General features: G+C 67.7%; 1 protein-coding gene across 1 annotated transcript in view; it reads left to right on the top strand.

The window, feature by feature from the left end:
- Positions 1–606: 606 nt before the first annotated feature.
- The window catches only part of mfsd1l (major facilitator superfamily domain containing 1-like), a 50,653-nt gene continuing 30,143 nt past the window's right edge, over positions 607–21,116 (top strand). The window contains exon 1 of the mRNA XM_060922771.1: positions 607–1,299. Within this exon, the coding sequence (XP_060778754.1) occupies positions 1,278–1,299 (22 nt within the window). The 5' untranslated portion in view covers positions 607–1,277. The remainder of the gene's footprint in view (positions 1,300–21,116) is intronic.

The raw sequence follows: 21,116 nt of genomic DNA, 5'->3' as shown, positions 1-21,116 counted from the left end.
GGCTACGGCTAGTGAACAGCGCGCGTTTGACTCTGCTTTGGAATCAGTTTTAGAAGAATTAGACTTGGAGTTTTGGTTGAAACATGAGCAGGAAGAGGCTCTCCGCTCATTCCTTTTCAACAAGGACGTTTTCGCTGTTTTGCCGACCGGCTATGGCAAAAGTCTGATCTACCAGCTGCTCCGCTCGTAGCCAAAAGGATGGGGCTAGTTTGTGCAGTACGAAGAATTAATAAACAGCTTTGAAACATTACTTTTTGATTGTTTCTTATTTTCCCGTTATTTTAAATTTAAGGGAAATTATTTCACCAAACACCACTAAATAAAAACTCTCAAAAACAGTTTAAGCAAACCCTTGAAAAACACTTGGGGAAAAAAAATGAGTGTATGTTAAGTATGTGGTACAGACTCCAAACTTGTGGTCATTATCTCCAAACTCCTTAATATCTAGAACCTGTTTATTAATTAATACGCATTTTGAAAAAGTATTTATTTCATGGCCTCCCCCACTGCTTTCTGTCGCTCTGACTGCGTCACAGTCACTGTTGCGCTGATTGGTCAGAGACAGTCTGACAGACAGCGGGTTGCTCCTCCCCCCTGTCGGAACTGTCTCCGGATCGAGGCCGGAATGAAGATTCACCTTCACTCAGCTCGCCAGGCGACATTACATCATCACACTGAAGTGGCTCTGTCCGCGCGCTTTCCATTCTGCTTCCGGTCAGAGCGCCGCTCAGCCAATCAGCGCTCGGTGCTGACTCAGCGCGCGCTCAAACAGCAACAGACTCGGGCAAGTCATGTGACTTTGAATGTGACTGAGGAGCGCTGTGCACGCGCTGTGTTTTGAGCGTTGTGCGGCTGCGCAGAACTAAACTCACAACAAATCCCGGAGAGAGCGGAGACTACACACACTTTCACACACACACACACACACTCTCACTCTAAACTCACAACAAATCCCGGAGAGAGCGGAGACTACACACACTTTCACACACACACACACACTCTCACTCTAAACTCACAACAAATCCCGGAGAGAGCGGAGACTACACACACTTTCACACACACACACTCTCACTCTAAACTCACAACAAATCCCGGAGAGAGCGGAGACTACACACACTTTCACACACACACACACTCTCACTCTAAACTCACAACAAATCCCGGAGAGAGCGGAGACTACACACACTTTCACACACACACACACACACTCTAAACTCACAACAAACCCCGGAGAGCGGAGTGTGCACTCAGTCTGTCTCTCTCTCTCTCCCTCTGACATGGCGAGCGCGGCGGAGAGAGGTACAGTAATGTCTCTGATTTTACTCAGCGGGTTAAATCCTCTCAGACTCAATGTGATTTTAAATTGTTATTAAAGTTTCTGAGTGAAAGTGCTAATTGGTTATTTAGTGCACTAAATAGGGCGCAGAGTGATTTAGCTTGTCCAAGGAGTAATGATGCAACTCCTCATTGTTCCTCACAGCCTGCACAGCAGAGCAGCTTCTCCTCCTGAATGCTCCTCTCTGTAGTGTCCCAGCGTGGGGAACGGGACCGGGTTACTCTCTGTAGTGTCCCGGCGTGGGGAACGGGGCCGGGTTACTCTCTGTAGTGTCCCGGCGTGGGGAACGGGGCCGGGTTACTCTCTGTAGTGTCCCGGCGTGGGGAACGGGGCCGGGTTACTCTCTGTAGTGTCCCGGCGTGGGGAACGGGGCCGGGTTTCTCTCTGTAGTGTCCCGGCGTGGGGAACGGGGCCGGGTTACTCTCTGTAGTGTCCCGGCGTGGGGAACGGGGCCGGGTTACTCTCTGTAGTGTCCCGGCGTGGGGAACGGGGCCGGGTTACTCTCTGTAGTGTCCCGGCGTGGGGAACGGGGCCGGGTTACTCTCTGTAGTGTCCCGGCGTGGGGAACGGGGCCGGGTTACTCTCTGTAGTGTCCCGGCGTGGGGAACGGGGCCGGGTTACTCTCTGTAGTGTCCCGGCGTGGGGAACGGGACCGGGTTACTCTCTGTAGTGTCCCGGCGTGGGGAACGGGACCGGGTTACTCTCTGTAGCGTCCCGGCGTGGGGAACGGGGCCGGGTTACTCTCTGCAGCGTCCCGGCGTGGGGAACGGGACCGGGTTTCTCTCTGTAGCGTCCCGGCGTGAGGAACGGGGCCGGGTTTCTCTCTGTAGCGTCCTGGCGTGGGGAACGGGGCCGGGTTTCTCTCTGTAGCGTCCCGGCGTGGGGAACGGGGCCGGGTTTCTCTCTGTAGCGTCCCGGCGTGGGGAACGGGGCCGGGTTACTCTCTGTAGCCTCCCGGCGTGGGGAACGGGGCCGGGTTACTCTCTGCGGTGTCCCGGCGCGGGGAACGGGGCCGGGTTACTCTCTGCGGCGTCCCTGCGTGGGGAACGGGGCCGGGTTACTCTCTGCGGCGTCCCGGCGTGGGGAACGGGGCCGGGTTACTCTCTGTAGCCTCCCGGCGTGGGGAACGGGGCCGGGTTACTCTCTGTGGCGTCCCGGCGCGGGGAACGGGGCCGGGTTACTCTCTGTAGCCTCCCGGCGTGGGGAACGGGGCCGGGTTACTCTCTGTGGCGTCCCGGCGCGGGGAACGGGGCCGGGTTACTCTCTGTGGCGTCCCGGCGCGGGGAACGGGGCCGGGTTACTCTCTGTAGCGTCCCTGCGTGGGGAACGGGGCCGGGTTTCTCTCTGTAGCGTCCCTGCGTGGGGAACGGGGCCGGGTTACTCTCTGTAGCCTCCCGGCGTGGGGAACGGTGCCGGGTTACTCTCTGTAGCCTCCCGGCGTGGGGAACGGGGCCGGGATACTCTCTGTGGTGTCCCGGCGCGGGGAACGGGGCCGGGTTACTCTCTGTAGCGTCCCTGCGTGGGGAACGGGGCCGGGTTACTCTCTGCAGCGTCCCAGCGTGGGGAACGGGGCCGGGTTACTCTCTGTAGCCTCCCGGCGTGGGGAACGGGGCCGGGTTACTCTCTGTGGTGTCCCGGCGCGGGGAACAGGGCCGGGTTACTCTCTGTAGCGTCCCTGCGTGGGGAACGGGGCCGGGTTACTCTCTGCAGCGTCCCGGCGTGGGGAACGGGGCCGGGTTTCTCTCTGTGGTGTCCCGGCGTGGGGAACGGGGCCGGGTTTCTCTCTGTGGTGTCCCGGCGTGGGGAACGGGGCCGGGTTTCTCTCTGTGGTGTCCCGGCGTGGGGAACGGGGCCGGGTTTCTCTCTGTGGTGTCCCGGCGTGGGGAACGGGGCCGGGTTACTCTCTGTGGTGTCCCGGCGTGGGGAACGGGGCCGGGTTACTCTCTGTGGTGTCCCTGCGTGGGGAACGGGGCCGGGTTACTCTCTGAGGTGTCCCGGCGTGGGGAACGGGGCCGGGTTACTCTCTGAGGTGTCCCGGCGTGGGGAACGGGGCAGGGTTACTCTCTGCGGTGTCCCGGCGTGGGGAACGGGGCAGGGTTACTCTCTGCGGTGTCCCGGCGTGGGGAACGGGGCAGGGTTACTCTCTGCGGTGTCCCTGCGTGGGGAACGGGGCCGGGTTACTCTCAGCGGTGTCCCTGCATGGGGAACGGGGCCGGGTTACTCTCTGTATAATCCCGGCGTGGGGAACGGGGCCGGGTTTCTCTCTGTAGCGTCCCGGCGTGAGGAACGGGGCCGAGTTACTCTCTGTAGCATCCCTGCGTGGGGAACGGGGCCGGGTTACTCTCTGCAGCGTCCCGGCGTGGGGAACGGGGCCGGGTTTCTCTCTGTAGCCTCCCGGCGTGGGGAACGGGGCCGGGTTTCTCTCTGTATTGTCCCGGCGTGGGGAACGGGGCCGGGTTTCTCTCTGTATAATCCCGGCGTGGGGAACGGGGCCGGGTTTCTCTCTGTATAATCCCGGCGTGGGGAACGGGGCCGGGTTTCTCTCTGTATAATCCCGGCGTGGGGAACGGGGCCGGGTTTCTCTCTGTAGCGTCCCGGCGTGAGGAACGGGGCCGGGTTACTCTCTGTAGCGTCCCTGCGTGGGGAACGGGGCCGGGTTACTCTCTGCGGCGTCCCGGCGTGGGGAACGGGGCCGGGTTACTCTCTGTAGCCTCCCGGCGTGGGGAACGGGGCCGGGTTACTCTCTGTGGCGTCCCGGCGCGGGGAACGGGGCCGGGTTTCTCTCTGTGGTGTCCCGGCGTGGGGAACGGGGCCGGGTTTCTCTCTGTGGTGTCCCGGCGTGGGGAACGGGGCCGGGTTACTCTCTGTGGTGTCCCGGCGTGGGGAACGGGGCCGGGTTACTCTCTGTGGTGTCCCTGCGTGGGGAACGGGGCCGGGTTACTCTCTGAGGTGTCCCGGCGTGGGGAACGGGGCAGGGTTACTCTCTGAGGTGTCCCGGCGTGGGGAACGGGGCAGGGTTACTCTCTGCGGTGTCCCGGCGTGGGGAACGGGGCCGGGTTACTCTCTGCGGTGTCCCGGCGTGGGGAACGGGGCAGGGTTACTCTCTGCGGTGTCCCTGCGTGGGGAACGGGGCCGGGTTACTCTCTGCGGTGTCCCTGCATGGGGAACGGGGCCGGGTTACTCTCTGTATAATCCCGGCGTGGGGAACGGGGCCGGGTTTCTCTCTGTAGCGTCCCGGCGTGAGGAACGGGGCCGGGTTACTCTCTGTAGCGTCCCTGCGTGGGGAACGGGGCCGAGTTACTCTCTGTAGCATCCCTGCGTGGGGAACGGGGCCGGGTTACTCTCTGCAGCGTCCCGGCGTGGGGAACGGGGCCGGGTTTCTCTCTGTAGCCTCCCGGCGTGGGGAACGGGGCCGGGTTTCTCTCTGTATTGTCCCGGCGTGGGGAACGGGGCCGGGTTTCTCTCTGTATAATCCCGGCGTGGGGAACGGGGCCGGGTTTCTCTCTGTATAATCCCGGCGTGGGGAACGGGGCCGGGTTTCTCTCTGTAGCCTCCCGGCGTGGGGAACGGGGCCGGGTTTCTCTCTGTATTGTCCCGGCGTGGGGAACGTGGCCGGGTTTCTCTCTGTATTGTCCCGGCGTGGGGAACGTGGCCGGGTTTCTCTCTGTAGCGTCCCTGCGTGGGGAACGGGGCCGGGTTACTCTCTGTAGTGTCCCGGCGTGGGGAACGGGGCCGGGTTACTCTCTGTGGTGTCCCGGCGTGGGGAACGGGGCCGGGTTACTCTCTGTGGTGTCCCGGCGTGGGGAACGGGGCCGGGTTTCTCTCTGTGGTGTCCCGGCGTGGGGAACGGGGCCGGGTTTCTCTCTGTGGTGTCCCGGCGTGGGGAACGGGGCCGGGTTTCTCTCTGTATAATCCCGGCGTGGGGAACGGGGCCGGGTTTCTCTCTGTAGCGTCCCGGCGTGAGGAACGGGGCCGGGTTACTCTCTGTAGCGTCCCTGCGTGGGGAACGGGGCCGAGTTACTCTCTGTAGCATCCCTGCGTGGGGAACGGGGCCGGGTTACTCTCTGCAGCGTCCCGGCGTGGGGAACGGGGCCGGGTTTCTCTCTGTAGCCTCCCGGCGTGGGGAACGGGGCCGGGTTTCTCTCTGTATTGTCCCGGCGTGGGGAACGGGGCCGGGTTTCTCTCTGTATAATCCCGGCGTGGGGAACGGGGCCGGGTTTCTCTCTGTATAATCCCGGCGTGGGGAACGGGGCCGGGTTTCTCTCTGTAGCCTCCCGGCGTGGGGAACGGGGCCGGGTTTCTCTCTGTATTGTCCCGGCGTGGGGAACGTGGCCGGGTTTCTCTCTGTATTGTCCCGGCGTGGGGAACGTGGCCGGGTTTCTCTCTGTAGCGTCCCTGCGTGGGGAACGGGGCCGGGTTACTCTCTGTAGTGTCCCGGCGTGGGGAACGGGGCCGGGTTACTCTCTGTGGTGTCCCGGCGTGGGGAACAGGGCCGGGTTACTCTCTGTGGTGTCCCGGCGTGGGGAACGGGGCCGGGTTTCTCTCTGTGGTGTCCCGGCGTGGGGAACGGGGCCGGGTTTCTCTCTGTGGTGTCCCGGCGTGGGGAACGGGGCCGGGTTTCTCTCTGTGGTGTCCCGGCGTGGGGAACGGGGCCGGGTTACTCTCTGCAGCGTCCCGGCGCGGGGAACGGGGCCGGGTTACTCTCTGCGGCGTCCCTGCGTGGGGAACGGGGCCGGGTTACTCTCTGCGGCGTCCCGGCGTGGGGAACGGGGCCGGGTTACTCTCTGTAGCCTCCCGGCGTGGGGAACGGGGCCGGGTTACTCTCTGTGGCGTCCCGGCGCGGGGAACGGGGCCGGGTTACTCTCTGTAGCGTCCCTGCGTGGGGAACGGGGCCGGGTTTCTCTCTGTAGCGTCCCTGCCTGGGGAACGGGGCCGAGTTACTCTCTGTAGCGTCCCTGCGTGGGGAACGGGGCCGGGTTACTCTCTGCAGCGTCCCGGCGTGGGGAACGGGGCCGGGTTACTCTCTGTAGCCTCCCGGCGTGGGGAACGGTGCCGGGTTACTCTCTGTAGCCTCCCGGCGTGGGGAACGGGGCCGGGTTTCTCTCTGTGGTGTCCCGGCGTGGGGAACGGGGCCGGGTTACTCTCTGTGGTGTCCCGGCGTGGGGAACGGGGCCGGGTTACTCTCTGTGGTGTCCCTGCGTGGGGAACGGGGCCGGGTTACTCTCTGAGGTGTCCCGGCGTGGGGAACGGGGCAGGGTTACTCTCTGCGGTGTCCCGGCGTGGGGAACGGGGCCGGGTTACTCTCTGCGGTGTCCCGGCGTGGGGAACGGGGCAGGGTTACTCTCTGCGGTGTCCCTGCGTGGGGAACGAGGCCGGGTTACTCTCTGCGGTGTCCCTGCATGGGGAACGGGGCCGGGTTACTCTCTGTATAATCCCGGCGTGGGGAACGGGGCCGGGTTACTCTCTGTAGCCTCCCGGCGTGGGGAACGGTGCCGGGTTACTCTCTGTAGCCTCCCGGCGTGGGGAACGGGGCCGGGATACTCTCTGTGGTGTCCCGGCGCGGGGAACGGGGCCGGGTTACTCTCTGTAGCGTCCCTGCGTGGGGAACGGGGCCGGGTTACTCTCTGCAGCGTCCCGGCGTGGGGAACGGGGCCGGGTTACTCTCTGTAGCCTCCCGGCGTGGGGAACGGGGCCGGGTTACTCTCTGTGGTGTCCCGGCGCGGGGAACGGGGCCGGGTTACTCTCTGTAGCGTCCCTGCGTGGGGAACGGGGCCGGGTTACTCTCTGCAGCGTCCCGGCGTGGGGAACGGGGCCGGGTTTCTCTCTGCGGTGTCCCGGCGTGGGGAACGGGGCCGGGTTTCTCTCTGTGGGGTCCCGGCGTGGGGAACGGGGCCGGGTTTCTCTCTGTGGTGTCCCGGCGTGGGGAACGGGGCCGGGTTTCTCTCTGTGGTGTCCCGGCGTGGGGAACGGGGCCGGGTTTCTCTCTGAGGTGTCCCGGCGTGGGGAACGGGGCAGGGTTACTCTCTGCGGTGTCCCTGCATGGGGAACGGGGCCGGGTTACTCTCTGTATAATCCCGGCGTGGGGAACGGGGCCGGGTTTCTCTCTGTAGCGTCCCGGCGTGAGGAACGGGGCCGGGTTACTCTCTGTAGCGTCCCTGCGTGGGGAACGGGGCCGAGTTACTCTCTGTAGCATCCCTGCGTGGGGAACGGGGCCGGGTTACTCTCTGCAGCGTCCCGGCGTGGGGAACGGGGCCGGGTTTCTCTCTGTAGCCTCCCGGCGTGGGGAACGGGGCCGGGTTTCTCTCTGTGGTGTCCCGGCGTGGGGAACGGGGCCGGGTTACTCTCTGAGGTGTCCCGGCGTGGGGAACGGGGCAGGGTTACTCTCTGAGGTGTCCCGGCGTGGGGAACGGGGCCGGGTTTCTCTCTGTGGTGTCCCGGCGTGGGGAACGGGGCCGGGTTACTCTCTGTGGTGTCCCTGCGTGGGGAACGGGGCCGGGTTACTCTCTGAGGTGTCCCGGCGTGGGGAACGGGGCAGGGTTACTCTCTGAGGTGTCCCGGCGTGGGGAACGGGGCAGGGTTACTCTCTGCGGTGTCCCGGCGTGGGGAACGGGGCCGGGTTACTCTCTGCGGTGTCCCGGCGTGGGGAACGGGGCAGGGTTACTCTCTGCGGTGTCCCTGCGTGGGGAACGGGGCCGGGTTACTCTCTGCGGTGTCCCTGCATGGGGAACGGGGCCGGGTTACTCTCTGTATAATCCCGGCGTGGGGAACGGGGCCGGGTTTCTCTCTGTAGCGTCCCGGCGTGAGGAACGGGGCCGGGTTACTCTCTGTAGCGTCCCTGCGTGGGGAACGGGGCCGAGTTACTCTCTGTAGCATCCCTGCGTGGGGAACGGGGCCGGGTTACTCTCTGCAGCGTCCCGGCGTGGGGAACGGGGCCGGGTTTCTCTCTGTAGCCTCCCGGCGTGGGGAACGGGGCCGGGTTTCTCTCTGTATTGTCCCGGCGTGGGGAACGGGGCCGGGTTTCTCTCTGTATAATCCCGGCGTGGGGAACGGGGCCGGGTTTCTCTCTGTATAATCCCGGCGTGGGGAACGGGGCCGGGTTTCTCTCTGTAGCGTCCCGGCGTGAGGAACGGGGCCGGGTTACTCTCTGTAGCGTCCCTGCGTGGGGAACGGGGCCGAGTTACTCTCTGTAGCGTCCCTGCGTGGGGAACGGGGCCGGGTTACTCTTTGCAGCGTCCCGGCGTGGGGAACGGGGCCGGGTTTCTCTCTGTAGCCTCCCGGCGTGGGGAACAGGGCCGGGTTTCTCTCTGTAGCCTCCCGGCGTGGGGAACGGGGCCGGGTTTCTCTCTGTATTGTCCCGGCGTGGGGAACGTGGCCGGGTTTCTCTCTGTATTGTCCCGGCTTGGGGAACGGGGCCGGGTTTCTCTCTGTAGCGTCCCTGCGTGGGGAACGGGGCCGGGTTACTCTCTGTAGTGTCCCGGCGTGGGGAACGGGGCCGGGTTACTCTCTGTAGTGTCCCGGCGTGGGGAACGGGGCCGGGTTTCTCTCTGTGGTGTCCCGGCGTGGGGAACGGGGCCGGGTTTCTCTCTGTGGTGTCCCGGCGTGGGGAACGGGGCCGGGTTACTCTCTGTAGCGTCCCTGCGTGGGGAACGGGGCCGGGTTACTCTCTGCAGCGTCCCGGCGTGGGGAACGGGGCCGGGTTTCTCTCTGTGGTGTCCCGGCGTGGGGAACGGGGCCGGGTTTCTCTCTGTGGGGTCCCGGCGTGGGGAACGGGGCCGGGTTTCTCTCTGTGGTGTCCCGGCGTGGGGAACGGGGCCGGGTTTCTCTCTGTGGTGTCCCGGCGTGGGGAACGGGGCCGGGTTACTCTCTGTGGTGTCCCGGCGTGGGGAACGGGGCCGGGTTACTCTCTGTGGTGTCCCTGCGTGGGGAACGGGGCCGGGTTACTCTCTGAGGTGTCCCGGCGTGGGGAACGGGGCAGGGTTACTCTCTGAGGTGTCCCGGCGTGGGGAACGGGGCAGGGTTACTCTCTGCGGTGTCCCGGCGTGGGGAACGGGGCCGGGTTACTCTCTGCGGTGTCCCGGCGTGGGGAACGGGGCAGGGTTACTCTCTGCGGTGTCCCTGCGTGGGGAACGGGGCCGGGTTACTCTCTGCGGTGTCCCTGCATGGGGAACGGGGCCGGGTTACTCTCTGTATAATCCCGGCGTGGGGAACGGGGCCGGGTTTCTCTCTGTAGCGTCCCGGCGTGAGGAACGGGGCCGGGTTACTCTCTGTAGCGTCCCTGCGTGGGGAACGGGGCCGAGTTACTCTCTGTAGCATCCCTGCGTGGGGAACGGGGCCGGGTTACTCTCTGCAGCGTCCCGGCGTGGGGAACGGGGCCGGGTTTCTCTCTGTAGCCTCCCGGCGTGGGGAACGGGGCCGGGTTTCTCTCTGTATTGTCCCGGCGTGGGGAACGGGGCCGGGTTTCTCTCTGTATAATCCCGGCGTGGGGAACGGGGCCGGGTTTCTCTCTGTATAATCCCGGCGTGGGGAACGGGGCCGGGTTTCTCTCTGTGGTGTCCCGGCGTGGGGAACGGGGCCGGGTTTCTCTCTGTGGTGTCCCGGCGTGGGGAACGGGGCCGGGTTTCTCTCTGTGGTGTCCCGGCGTGGGGAACGGGGCCGGGTTTCTCTCTGTGGTGTCCCGGCGTGGGGAACGGGGCCGAGTTACTCTCTGTAGCGTCCCTGCGTGGGGAACGGGGCCGGGTTACTCTCTGCGGCGTCCCGGCGTGGGGAACGGGACCGGGTTTCTCTCTGTAGCGTCCCGGCGTGGGGAACGGGGCCGGGTTTCTCTCTGTAGCGTCCCGGCGTGGGGAACGGGCCCGGGTTTCTCTCTGTAGCGTCCCGGCATGAGGAACGGGGCCGGGTTACTCTCTGTAGCGTCCCTGCGTGGGGAACGGGGCCGGGTTACTCTCTGTAGCGTCCCTGCGTGGGGAACGGGGCCGGGTTACTCTCTGTAGCGTCCCTGCGTGGGGAACGGGGCCGGGTTACTCTCTGCAGCGTCCCGGCGTGGGGAACGGGACCGGGTTTCTCTCTGTAGCGTCCCGGCGTGGGGAACGGGGCCGGGTTTCTCTCTGTAGCGTCCCGGCGTGGGGAACGGGGCCGGGTTTCTCTCTGTAGTGTCCCGGCGTGAGGAACGGGGCCGGGTTACTCTCTGTAGCGTCCCTGCGTGGGGAACGGGGCCGGGTTACTCTCTGTAGCGTCCCTGCGTGGGGAACGGGGCCGGGTTACTCTCTGCAGCGTCCCGGCGTGGGGAACGGGGCCGGGTTACTCTCTGCAGCGTCCCGGCGTGGGGAACGGGGCCGGGTTACTCTCTGTAGCGTCCCGGCGTGGGGAACGGGGCCGGGTTTCTCTCTGTAGCGTCCCGGCGTGAGGAACGGGGCCGGGTTACTCTCTGTAGCGTCCCTGCGTGGGGAACGGGGCCGGGTTACTCTCTGCAGCGTCCCGGCGTGGGGAACGGGACCGGGTTACTCTCTGTAGCGTCCCGGCGTGGGGAACGGGGCCGGGTTTCTCTCTGTAGCGTCCCGGCGTGAGGAACGGGGCCGGGTTACTCTCTGTAGCGTCCCTGCGTGGGGAACGGGGCCGGGTTACTCTCTGCAGCGTCCCGGCGTGGGGAACGGGACCGGGTTTCTCTCTGTAGCGTCCCGGCGTGAGGAACGGGGCCGGGTTTCTCTCTGTAGCGTCCCGGCGTGGGGAACGGGGCCGGGTTTCTCTCTGTAGCGTCCCGGTGTGGGGAACGGGGCCGGGTTTCTCTCTGTAGCGTCCCTGCGTGGGGAACGGGGCCGAGTTACTCTCTGTAGCGTCCCTGCGTGGGGAACGGGGCCGAGTTACTCTCTGTAGCGTCCCTGCGTGGGGAACGGGGCCGGGTTACTCTCTGCAGCGTCCCGGCGTGGGGAACGGGGCCGGGTTACTCTCTGTAGCCTCCCGGCGTGGGGAACGGGGCCGGGTTACTCTCTGCAGCGTCCCGGCGTGGGGAACGGGACCGGGTTTCTCTCTGTAGCGTCCCGGCGTGAGGAACGGGGCCGGGTTTCTCTCTGTAGCGTCCCGGCGTGGGGAACGGGGCCGGGTTTCTCTCTGTAGCCTCCCGGCGTGGGGAACGGGGCTGGGTTACTCTCTGCGGTGTCCCGGCGCGGGGAACGGGGCCGGGTTACTCTCTGCGGTGTCCCGGCGCGGGGAACGGGGCCGGGTTACTCTCTGCGGCGTCCCTGCGTGGGGAACGGGGCCGGGTTACTCTCTGCAGCGTCCCGGCGTGGGGAACGGGGCCGGGTTACTCTCTGCAGCGTCCCGGCGTGGGGAACGGGGCCGGGTTACTCTCTGCAGCGTCCCGGCGTGGGGAACGGGGCCGGGTTACTCTCTGCAGCGTCCCGGCGTGGGGAACGGGGCCGGGTTACTCTCTGCAGCCTCCCGGCGTGGGGAACGGGGCCGGGTTACTCTCTGTAGCCTCCCGGCGTGGGGAACGGGGCCGGGTTACTCTCTGTAGCCTCCCGGCGTGGGGAACGGGGCCGGGTTACTCTCTGTAGCCTCCCGGCGTGGGGAACGGGGCCGGGTTACTCTCTGCAGCGTCCCGGCGTGGGGAACGGGGCCGGGTTACTCTCTGCAGCGTCCCGGCGTGGGGAACGGGGCCGGGTTACTCTCTGCAGCGTCCCGGCGTGGGGAACGGGGCCGGGTTACTCTCTGCAGCCTCCCGGCGTGGGGAACGGGGCCGGGTTACTCTCTGTAGCCTCCCGGCGTGGGGAACGGGGCCGGGTTACTCTCTGTAGCCTCCCGGCGTGGGGAACGGGGCCGGGTTACTCTCTGTAGCCTCCCGGCGTGGGGAACGGGGCTGGGTTACTCTCTGCGGTGTCCCGGCGCGGGGAACGGGGCCGGGTTACTCTCTGTAGCGTCCCTGCGTGGGGAACGGGGCCGGGTTACTCTCTGCAGCGTCCCGGCGTGGGGAACGGGGCCGGGTTACTCTCTGTAGCCTCCCGGCGTGGGGAACGGGGCCGGGTTACTCTCTGTAGCCTCCCGGCGTGGGGAACGGGGCCGGGTTACTCTCTGCAGCGTCCCGGCGTGGGGAACGGGACCGGGTTTCTCTCTGTAGCGTCCCGGCGTGAGGAACGGGGCCGGGTTTCTCTCTGTAGCGTCCCGGCGTGGGGAACGGGGCCGGGTTTCTCTCTGTAGCCTCCCGGCGTGGGGAACGGGGCTGGGTTACTCTCTGCGGTGTCCCGGCGCGGGGAACGGGGCCGGGTTACTCTCTGCGGCGTCCCTGCGTGGGGAACGGGGCCGGGTTACTCTCTGCAGCGTCCCGGCGTGGGGAACGGGGCCGGGTTACTCTCTGCAGCGTCCCGGCGTGGGGAACGGGGCCGGGTTACTCTCTGTAGCCTCCCGGCGTGGGGAACGGGGCCGGGTTACTCTCTGTAGCCTCCCGGCGTGGGGAACGGGGCCGGGTTACTCTCTGTAGCCTCCCGGCGTGGGGAACGGGGCCGGGTTACTCTCTGTAGCCTCCCGGCGTGGGGAACGGGGCTGGGTTACTCTCTGCGGTGTCCCGGCGCGGGGAACGGGGCCGAGTTACTCTCTGTAGCGTCCCTGCGTGGGGAACGGGGCCGGGTTACTCTCTGCAGCGTCCCGGCGTGGGGAACGGGGCCGGGTTACTCTCTGTAGCCTCCCGGCGTGGGGAACGGGGCCGGGTTACTCTCTGTAGCCTCCCGGCGTGGGGAACGGGGCTGGGTTACTCTCTGCGGTGTCCCGGCGCGGGGAACGGGGCCGGGTTACTCTCTGTAGCGTCCCTGCGTGGGGAACGGGGCCGGGTTACTCTCTGCCGCGTCCCGGCGTGGGGAACGGGGCCGGGTTACTCTCTGTAGCCTCCCGGCGCGGGGAACGGGGCCGGGTTACTCTCTGTGGTGTCCCGGCGCGGGGAACGGGGCCGGGTTACTCTCTGTGGTGTCCCGGCGCGGGGAACGGGGCCGGGTTACTCTCTGTAGCGTCCCTGCGTGGGGAACGGGGCCGGGTTTCTCTCTGTAGCGTCCCTGCGTGGGGAACGGGGCCGAGTTACTCTCTGTAGCGTCCCTGCGTGGGGAACGGGGCCGGGTTACTCTCTGCAGCGTCCCGGCGTGGGGAACGGGGCCGGGTTACTCTCTGTAGCCTCCCGGCGTGGGGAACGGTGCCGGGTTACTCTCTGTAGCCTCCCGGCGTGGGGAACGGGGCCGGGTTACTCTCTGTGGTGTCCCGGCGCGGGGAACGGGGCCGGGTTACTCTCTGTAGCGTCCCTGCGTGGGGAACGGGGCCGGGTTACTCTCTGCAGCGTCCCGGCGTGGGGAACGGGGCCGGGTTACTCTCTGTAGCCTCCCGGCGTGGGGAACGGGGCCGGGTTACTCTCTGTAGCCTCCCGGCGTGGGGAACGGGGCCGGGTTACTCTCTGTGGTGTCCCGGCGCGGGGAACGGGGCCGGGTTACTCTCTGTAGCGTCCCTGCGTGGGGAACGGGGCCGGGTTACTCTTTGCGGCGTCCCGGCGTGGGGAACGGGGCCGGGTTTCTCTCTGTGGCGTCCCGGCGTGGGGAACGGGGCCGGGTTTCTCTCTGTGGTGTCCCGGCGTGGGGAACGGGGCCGGGTTACTCTCTGTGGTGTCCCGGCGTGGGGAACGGGGCCGGGTTACTCTCTGTGGTGTCCCTGCGTGGGGAACGGGGCCGGGTTACTCTCTGTGGTGTCCCTGCGTGGGGAACGGGGCCGGGTTACTCTCTGAGGTGTCCCGGCGTGGGGAACGGGGCAGGGTTACTCTCTGAGGTGTCCCGGCGTGGGGAACGGGGCAGGGTTACTCTCTGCGGTGTCCCGGCGTGGGGAACGGGGCCGGGTTACTCTCTGCGGTGTCCCGGCGTGGGGAACGGGGCAGGGTTACTCTCTGCGGTGTCCCTGCGTGGGGAACGGGGCCGGGTTACTCTCTGCGGTGTCCCTGCGTGGGGAACGGGGCCGGGTTACTCTCTGTATAATCCCGGCGTGGGGAACGGGGCCGGGTTTCTCTCTGTAGCGTCCCGGCGTGAGGAACGGGGCCGGGTTACTCTCTGTAGCGTCCCTGCGTGGGGAACGGGGCCGAGTTACTCTCTGTAGCGTCCCTGCGTGGGGAACGGGGCCGGGTTACTCTCTGCAGCGTCCCGGCGTGGGGAACGGGGCCGGGTTTCTCTCTGTAGCCTCCCGGCATGGGGAACGGGGCCGGGTTTCTCTCTGTATTGTCCCGGCGTGGGGAACGGGGCCGGGTTTCTCTCTGTAGCGTCCCTGCGTGGGGAACGGGGCCGGGTTACTCTCTGCGGTGTCCCTGCGTGGGGAACGGGGCCGGGTTACTCTCTGCGGTGTCCCTGCGTGGGGAACGGGGCCGGGTTACTCTCTGTATAATCCCGGCGTGGGGAACGGGGCCGGGTTTCTCTCTGTAGCGTCCCGGCGTGAGGAACGGGGCCGGGTTACTCTCTGTAGCGTCCCTGCGTGGGGAACGGGGCCCAGTTACTCTCTGTAGCGTCCCTGCGTGGGGAACGGGGCCGGGTTACTCTCTGCAGCGTCCCGGCGTGGGGAACGGGGCCGGGTTTCTCTCTGTAGCCTCCCGGCGTGGGGAACGGGGCCGGGTTTCTCTCTGTAGCCTCCCGGCGTGGGGAACGGGGCCGGGTTTCTCTCTGTAGCCTCCCGGCGTGGGGAACGGGGCCGGGTTTCTCTCTGTATTGTCCCGGCGTGGGGAACGTGGCCGGGTTTCTCTCTGTAGCGTCCCTGCGTGGGGAACGGGGCCGGGTTACTCTCTGCGGCGTCCCTGCGTGGGGAACGGGGCCGGGTTACTCTCTGCGGCGTCCCGGCGTGGGGAACGGGGCAGGGTTATTCTCTGCGGCGTCCCGGCGTGGGGAACGGGGCCGGGTTACTCTCTGCGGTGTCCCGGCGTGGGGAACGGGGCCGGGTTACTCTCTGCGGTGTCCCGGCGTGGGGAACGGGGCCGGGTTACTCTCTCTAGCGTCCCTGCGTGGTGAACGGGGCCGGGTTACTCTCTGCGGTGTCTCGGCGTGGGGAACGGGGCCGGGTTACTCTCTGCGGTGTCCCGGCGTGGGGAACGGGGCCGGGTTACTCTCTGCGGTGTCCCGGCGTGGGGAACGGGGCCGGGTTTCTCTCTGCGGTGTCCCGGCGTGGGGAACGGGGCCGGGTTTCTCTCTGCGGTGTCCTGGCGTGGGCAACGGGGCCGGGTTACTCTCTGCGGTGTCTCGGCGTGGGGAACGGGGCCGGGTTACTCTCTGCGGCGTCCCGGCGTGGGGAACGGGGCAGGGTTATTCTTTGCGGCGTCCCTGCGTGGGGAACGGGGCCGAGTTACTCTCTGTAGCGTCCCTGCGTGGGGAACGGGGCCGGGTTACTCTCTGCAGCGTCCCGGCGTGGGGAACGGGGCCGGGTTTCTCTCTGTAGCCTCCCGGCGTGGGGAACGGGGCCGGGTTTCTCTCTGTAGCCTCCCGGCGTGGGGAACGGGGCCGGGTTTCTCTCTGTAGCCTCCTGGCGTGGGGAACGGGGCCGGGTTTCTCTCTGTATTGTCCCGGCGTGGGGAACGTGGCCGGGTTTCTCTCTGTATTGTCCCGGCGTGGGGAACGTGGCCGGGTTTCTCTCTGTAGCGTTCCGGCGTGGGGAACGGGGCCGGGTTACTCTCTGTAGCCTCCCGGCGTGGGGAACGGGGCCGGGTTACTCTCTGTGGTGTCCCGGCGCGGGGAACGGGGCCGGGTTACTCTCTGTAGCGTCCCTGCGTGGGGAACGGGGCCGGGTTACTCTCTGCAGAGTCCCGGCGTGGGGAACGGGGCCGGGTTACTCTCTGCAGAGTCCCGGCGTGGGGAACGGGGCCGGGTTTCTCTCTGCGGTGTCCTGGCGTGGGGAACGGGGCCGGGTTTCTCTCTGCGGGGTCCCGGCGTGGGGAACGGGGCCGGGTTACTCTCTGTGGTGTCCCGGCGCGGGGAACGGGGCCGGGTTACTCTCTGTGGTGTCCCGGCGCGGGGAACGGGGCCGGGTTACTCTCTGTAGCGTCCTTGCGTGGGGAACGGGGCCGGGTTACTCTCTGCAGAGTCCCGGCGTGGGGAACGGGGCCGGGTTTCTCTCTGCGGTGTCCCGGCGTGGGGAACGGGGCCGGGTTTCTCTCTGCGGGGTCCCGGCGTGGGGAACGGGGCCGGGTTTCTCTCTGCGGTGTCCCGGCGTGGGGAACGGGGCCGGGTTTCTCTCTGCGGTGTCCCGGCGTGGGGAACGGGGCCGGGTTACTCTCTGTGGTGTCCCGGCGTGGGGAACGGGGCCGGGTTACTCTCTGTGGCGTCCCGGCGTGGGGAACGGGGCCGGGTTACTCTCTGTGGCGTCCCGGCGTGGGGAACGGGGCCGGGTTACTCTCTGTGGCGTCCCGGCGTGGGGAACGGGGCCGGGTTTCTCTCTGTGGCGTCCCGGCGTGGGGACCGGGGCCGGGTTACTCTCTGTGGCGTCCCGGCGTGGGGAACGGGGCCGGGTTACTCTCTGTGGCGTCCCGGCGTGGGGACCGGGGCCGGGTTACTCTCTGTGGTGTCCCTGCGTGGGGAACGGGGCCGGGTTACTCTCTGAGGTGTCCCGGCGTGGGGAACGGGGCAGGGTTACTCTCTGCGGCGTCCCTGCGTGGGGAACGGGGCCGGGTTACTCTCTGCGGCGTCCCTGCGTGGGGAACGGGGCCGGGTTACTCTCTGTGGTGTCCCTGCGTGGGGAACGGGGCCGGGTTACTCTCTGAGGTGTCCCGGCGTGGGGAACGGGGCAGGGTTATTCTTTGCGGCGTCCCGGCGTGGGGAACGGGGCCGGGTTACTCTCTGCGGTGTCCCGGCGTGGGGAACGGGGCCGGGTTACTCTCTGCGGCGTCCCGGCGTGGGGAACGGGGCAGGGTTATTCTTTGCGGCGTCCCGGCGTGGGGAACGGGGCCGGGTTACTCTCTGCGGTGTCCCGGCGTGGGGAACGGGGCCGGGTTACTCTCTGTGGTGTCCCGGCGTGGGGAACGGGGCCGGGTTTCTCTCTGTAGCGTCCCGGCGTGGGGAACGGGGCCGGGTTACTCTCTGTGGTGTCCCGGCGTGGGGAACGGGGCCGGGTTACTCTCTGTGGTGTCCCTGCGTGGGGAACGGGGCCGGGTTACTCTCTGTGGTGTCCCTGCGTGGGGAACGGGGCCGGGTTACTCTCTGAGGTGTCCCGGCGTGGGGAACGGGGCAGGGTTACTCTCTGCGGCGTCCCTGCGTGGGGAACGGGGCCGGGTTACTCTCTGCGGCGTCCCGGCGTGGGGAACGGGGCAGGGTTACTATCTGCGGCGTCTCTGCGTGGGGAACGGGGCCGGTTTACTCTCTGCGGCGTCCCGGCGTGGGGAACGGGGCAGGGTTATTCTCTGCGGCGTCCCGGCGTGGGGAACAGGGCTGGATTACTCTCTGCGGCGTCCCGGCGTGGGGAACGGGGCCGGGTTACTCTCTGCGGTGTCCCGGCGTGGGGAACGGGGCCGGGTTACTCTCTGTGGTGTCCCGGCGTGGGGAACGGGGCCGGGTTACTCTCTGTAGCCTCCCGGCGTGGGGAACGGGGCCGGGTTTCTCTCTGTGGCGTCCCGGCGTGGGGAACTGGGCCGGGTTACTCTCTGTAGCCTCCCGGCGTGGGGAACGGGGCCGGGTTTCTCTCTGTATTGTCCCGGCGTGTGGAACGGGGCCGGGTTTCTCTCTGTAGCGTCCCTGCGTAGGGAACGGGGCCGGGTTTCTCTCTGCGGCGTCCCTGCGTGGGGAACGGGGCCGGGTTACTCTCTGCGGCGTCCCGGCGTGGGGAACGGGAAAGGGTTATTCTCTGCGGCCTCCCGGCGTGGGGTACGGGGCCGGGTTACTCTCTGTGGCCTCCCGGCGTGGGGAACGGGGCCGGGTTACTCTCTGTGGTGTCCCGGCGCGGGGAACGGGGCCGGGTTACTCTCTGTAGCGTCCCTGCGTGGGGAATGGGGCCGGGTTACTCTCTGCAGAGTCCCGGCGTGGGGAACGGGGCCGGGTTTCTCTCTGTGGTGTCCCGGCGTGGGGAACGGGGCCGGGTTTCTCTCTGTGGTGTCCCGGCGTGGGGAACGGGTCCGGGTTTCTCTCTGTGGTGTCCCGGCGTGGGGAACGGGGCCGGGTTTCTCTCTGTGGTGTCCCGGCGTGGGGAACGGGGCCGGGTTACTCTCTGTGGGGTCCCGGCGTGGGGAACCGGGCCGGGTTACTCTCTGCAGAGTCCCGGCGTGGGGAACGGGGCCGGGTTTCTCTCTGCGGTGTCCCGGCGTGGGGAACGGGGCCGGGTTTCTCTCTGTGGTTTCCCGGCGTGGGGAACGGGGCCGGGTTTCTCTCTGTGGTGTCCCGGCGTGGGGAACGGGGCCGGGTTACTCTCTGTGGGGTCCCGGCGTGGGGAACGGGGCCGGGTTACTCTCTGCAGAGTCCCGGCGTGGGGAACGGGGCCGGGTTTCTCTCTGCGGTGTCCCGGCGTGGGGAACGGGGCCGGGTTTCTCTCTGTGGGGTCCCGGTGTGGGGAACGGGGCCGGGTTTCTCTCTGTGGTGTCCCGGCGTGGGGAACGGGGCCGGGTTTCTCTCTGTGGTGTCCCGGCGTGGGGAACGGGGCCGGGTTACTCTCTGTGGTGTCCCGGCGTGGGGAACGGGGCCGGGTTACTCTCTGTGGTGTCCCGGCGTGGGGAACGGGGCCGGGTTACTCTCTGTGGTGTCCCGGCGTGGGGAACGGGGCCGGGTTACTCTCTGTGGTGTCCCGGCGTGGGGAACGGGGCCGGGTTACTCTCTGTGGTGTCCCGGCGTGGGGAACGGGGCCGGGTTTCTCTCTGTGGCGTCCCGGCGTGGGGACCGGGGCCGGGTTACTCTCTGTGGCGTCCCGGCGTGGGGAACGGGGCCGGGTTACTCTCTGTGGTGTCCCTGCGTGGGGAACCGGGCCGGGTTACTCTCTGAGGTGTCCCGGCGTGGGGAACGGGGCAGGGTTACTCTCTGCGGCGTCCCTGTGTGGGGAACGGGGCCGGGTTACTCTCTGCGGCGTCCCGGCGTGGGGAACGGGGCAGGGTTATTCTTTGCGGCGTCCCGGCGTGGGGAACGGGGCCGGGTTACTCTCTGCGGTGTCCCTGCGTGGGGAACGGGGCCGGGTTACTCTCTGTGGTGTCCCTGCGTGGGGAACGGGGCTGGGTTACTCTCTGAGGTGTCCCGGCGTGGGGAACGGGGCAGGGTTACTCTCTGCGGCGTCCCTGCGTGGGGAACGGGGCCGGGTTACTCTCTGCGGCGTCCCGGCGTGGGGAACGGGGCAGGGTTATTCTCTGCGGCGTCCCTGCGTGGGGACCGGGGCCGGGTTACTCTCTGCGGCGTCCCGGCGTGGGGAACGGGGCCGGGTTACTCTCTGTGGCGTCCCTGCGTGGGGAACGGGGCCGGGTTACTCTCTGAGGTGTCCCGGCGTGGGGAACGGGGCCGGGTTACTCTCTGTGGCGTCCCTGCGTGGGGAACCGGGCCGGGTTACTCTCTGAGGTGTCCCGGCGTGGGGAACGGGGCAGGGTTACTCTCTGCGGCGTCCCTGCGTGGGGAACGGGGCCGGGTTACTCTCTGCGGCGTCCCGGCGTGGGGAACGGGGCAGGGTTATTCTCTGCGGCGTCCCGGCGTGGGGACCGGGGCCGGGTTACTCTCTGCGGCGTCCCGGCGTGGGGAACGGGGCCGGGTTACTCTCTGCGGCGTCCCTGCGTGGGGAACGGGGCCGGGTTACTCTCTGTGGTGTCCCTGCGTGGGGAACGGGGCCGGGTTACTCTCTGAGGTGTCCCAGCGTGGGGACCGGGGCCGGGTTACTCTCTGCGGTGTCCCGGCGTGGGGAACGGGGCCGGGTTACTCTCTGTGGTGTCCCTGCGTGGGGAACGGGGCCGGGTTATTCTCTGTGGTGTCCCTGCGTGGGGAACGGGGCCGGGTTACTCTCTGAGGTGTCCCGGCGTGGGGAACGGGGCAGGGTTACTATCTGCGGCGTCCCTGCGTGGGGAACGGGGCCGGTTTACTCTCTGCGGCGTCCCGGCGTGGGGAACGGGGCAGGGTTATTCTCTGCGGCGTCCCGGCGTGGGGAACGGGGCCGGATTACTCTCTGCGGCGTCCCGGCGTGGGGAACGGGGCCGGATTACTCTCTGCGGCGTCCCGGCGTGGGGAACGGGGCCGGGTTACTCTCTGTGGTGTCCCGGCGTGGGGAACGGGGCCGGGTTACTCTCTGTAGCCTCCCGGCGTGGGGAACGGGGCCGGGTTTCTCTCTGTGGCGTCCCGGCGTGGGGAACGGGGCCGGGTTACTCTCTGTAGCCTCCCGGCGTGGGGAACGGGGCCGGGTTTCTCTCTGTATTGTCCCGGCGTGTGGAACGGGGCCGGGTTTCTCTCTGTAGCGTCCCTGCGTAGGGAACGGGGCCGGGTTACTCTCTGCGGCGTCCCTGCGTGGGGAACGGGGCCGGGTTACTCTCTGCGGCGTCCCGGCGTGGGGAACGGGAAAGGGTTATTCTCTGCGGCCTCCCGGCGTGGGGAACGGGGCCGGGTTACTCTCTGTGGCCTCCCGGCGTGGGGAACGGGGCCGGGTTACTCTCTGTGGTGTCCCGGCGCGGGGAACGGGGCCGGGTTACTCTCTGTAGCGTCCCGGCGTGGGGAACGGGGCCGGGTTTCTCTCTGTGGTGTCCCGGCGTGGGGAACGGGGCCGGGTTTCTCTCTGTGGTGTCCCGGCGTGGGGAACGGGGCCGGGTTACTCTCTGTGGGGTCCCGGCGTGGGGAACGGGGCCGGGTTT

This window comes from Neoarius graeffei, chromosome 5 (genome assembly GCF_027579695.1).
Source record: "Neoarius graeffei isolate fNeoGra1 chromosome 5, fNeoGra1.pri, whole genome shotgun sequence".
Taxonomy (NCBI): Eukaryota; Metazoa; Chordata; class Actinopteri; order Siluriformes; family Ariidae; genus Neoarius; species Neoarius graeffei.
This window is presented reverse-complemented; position numbering and strand designations above follow the sequence as displayed.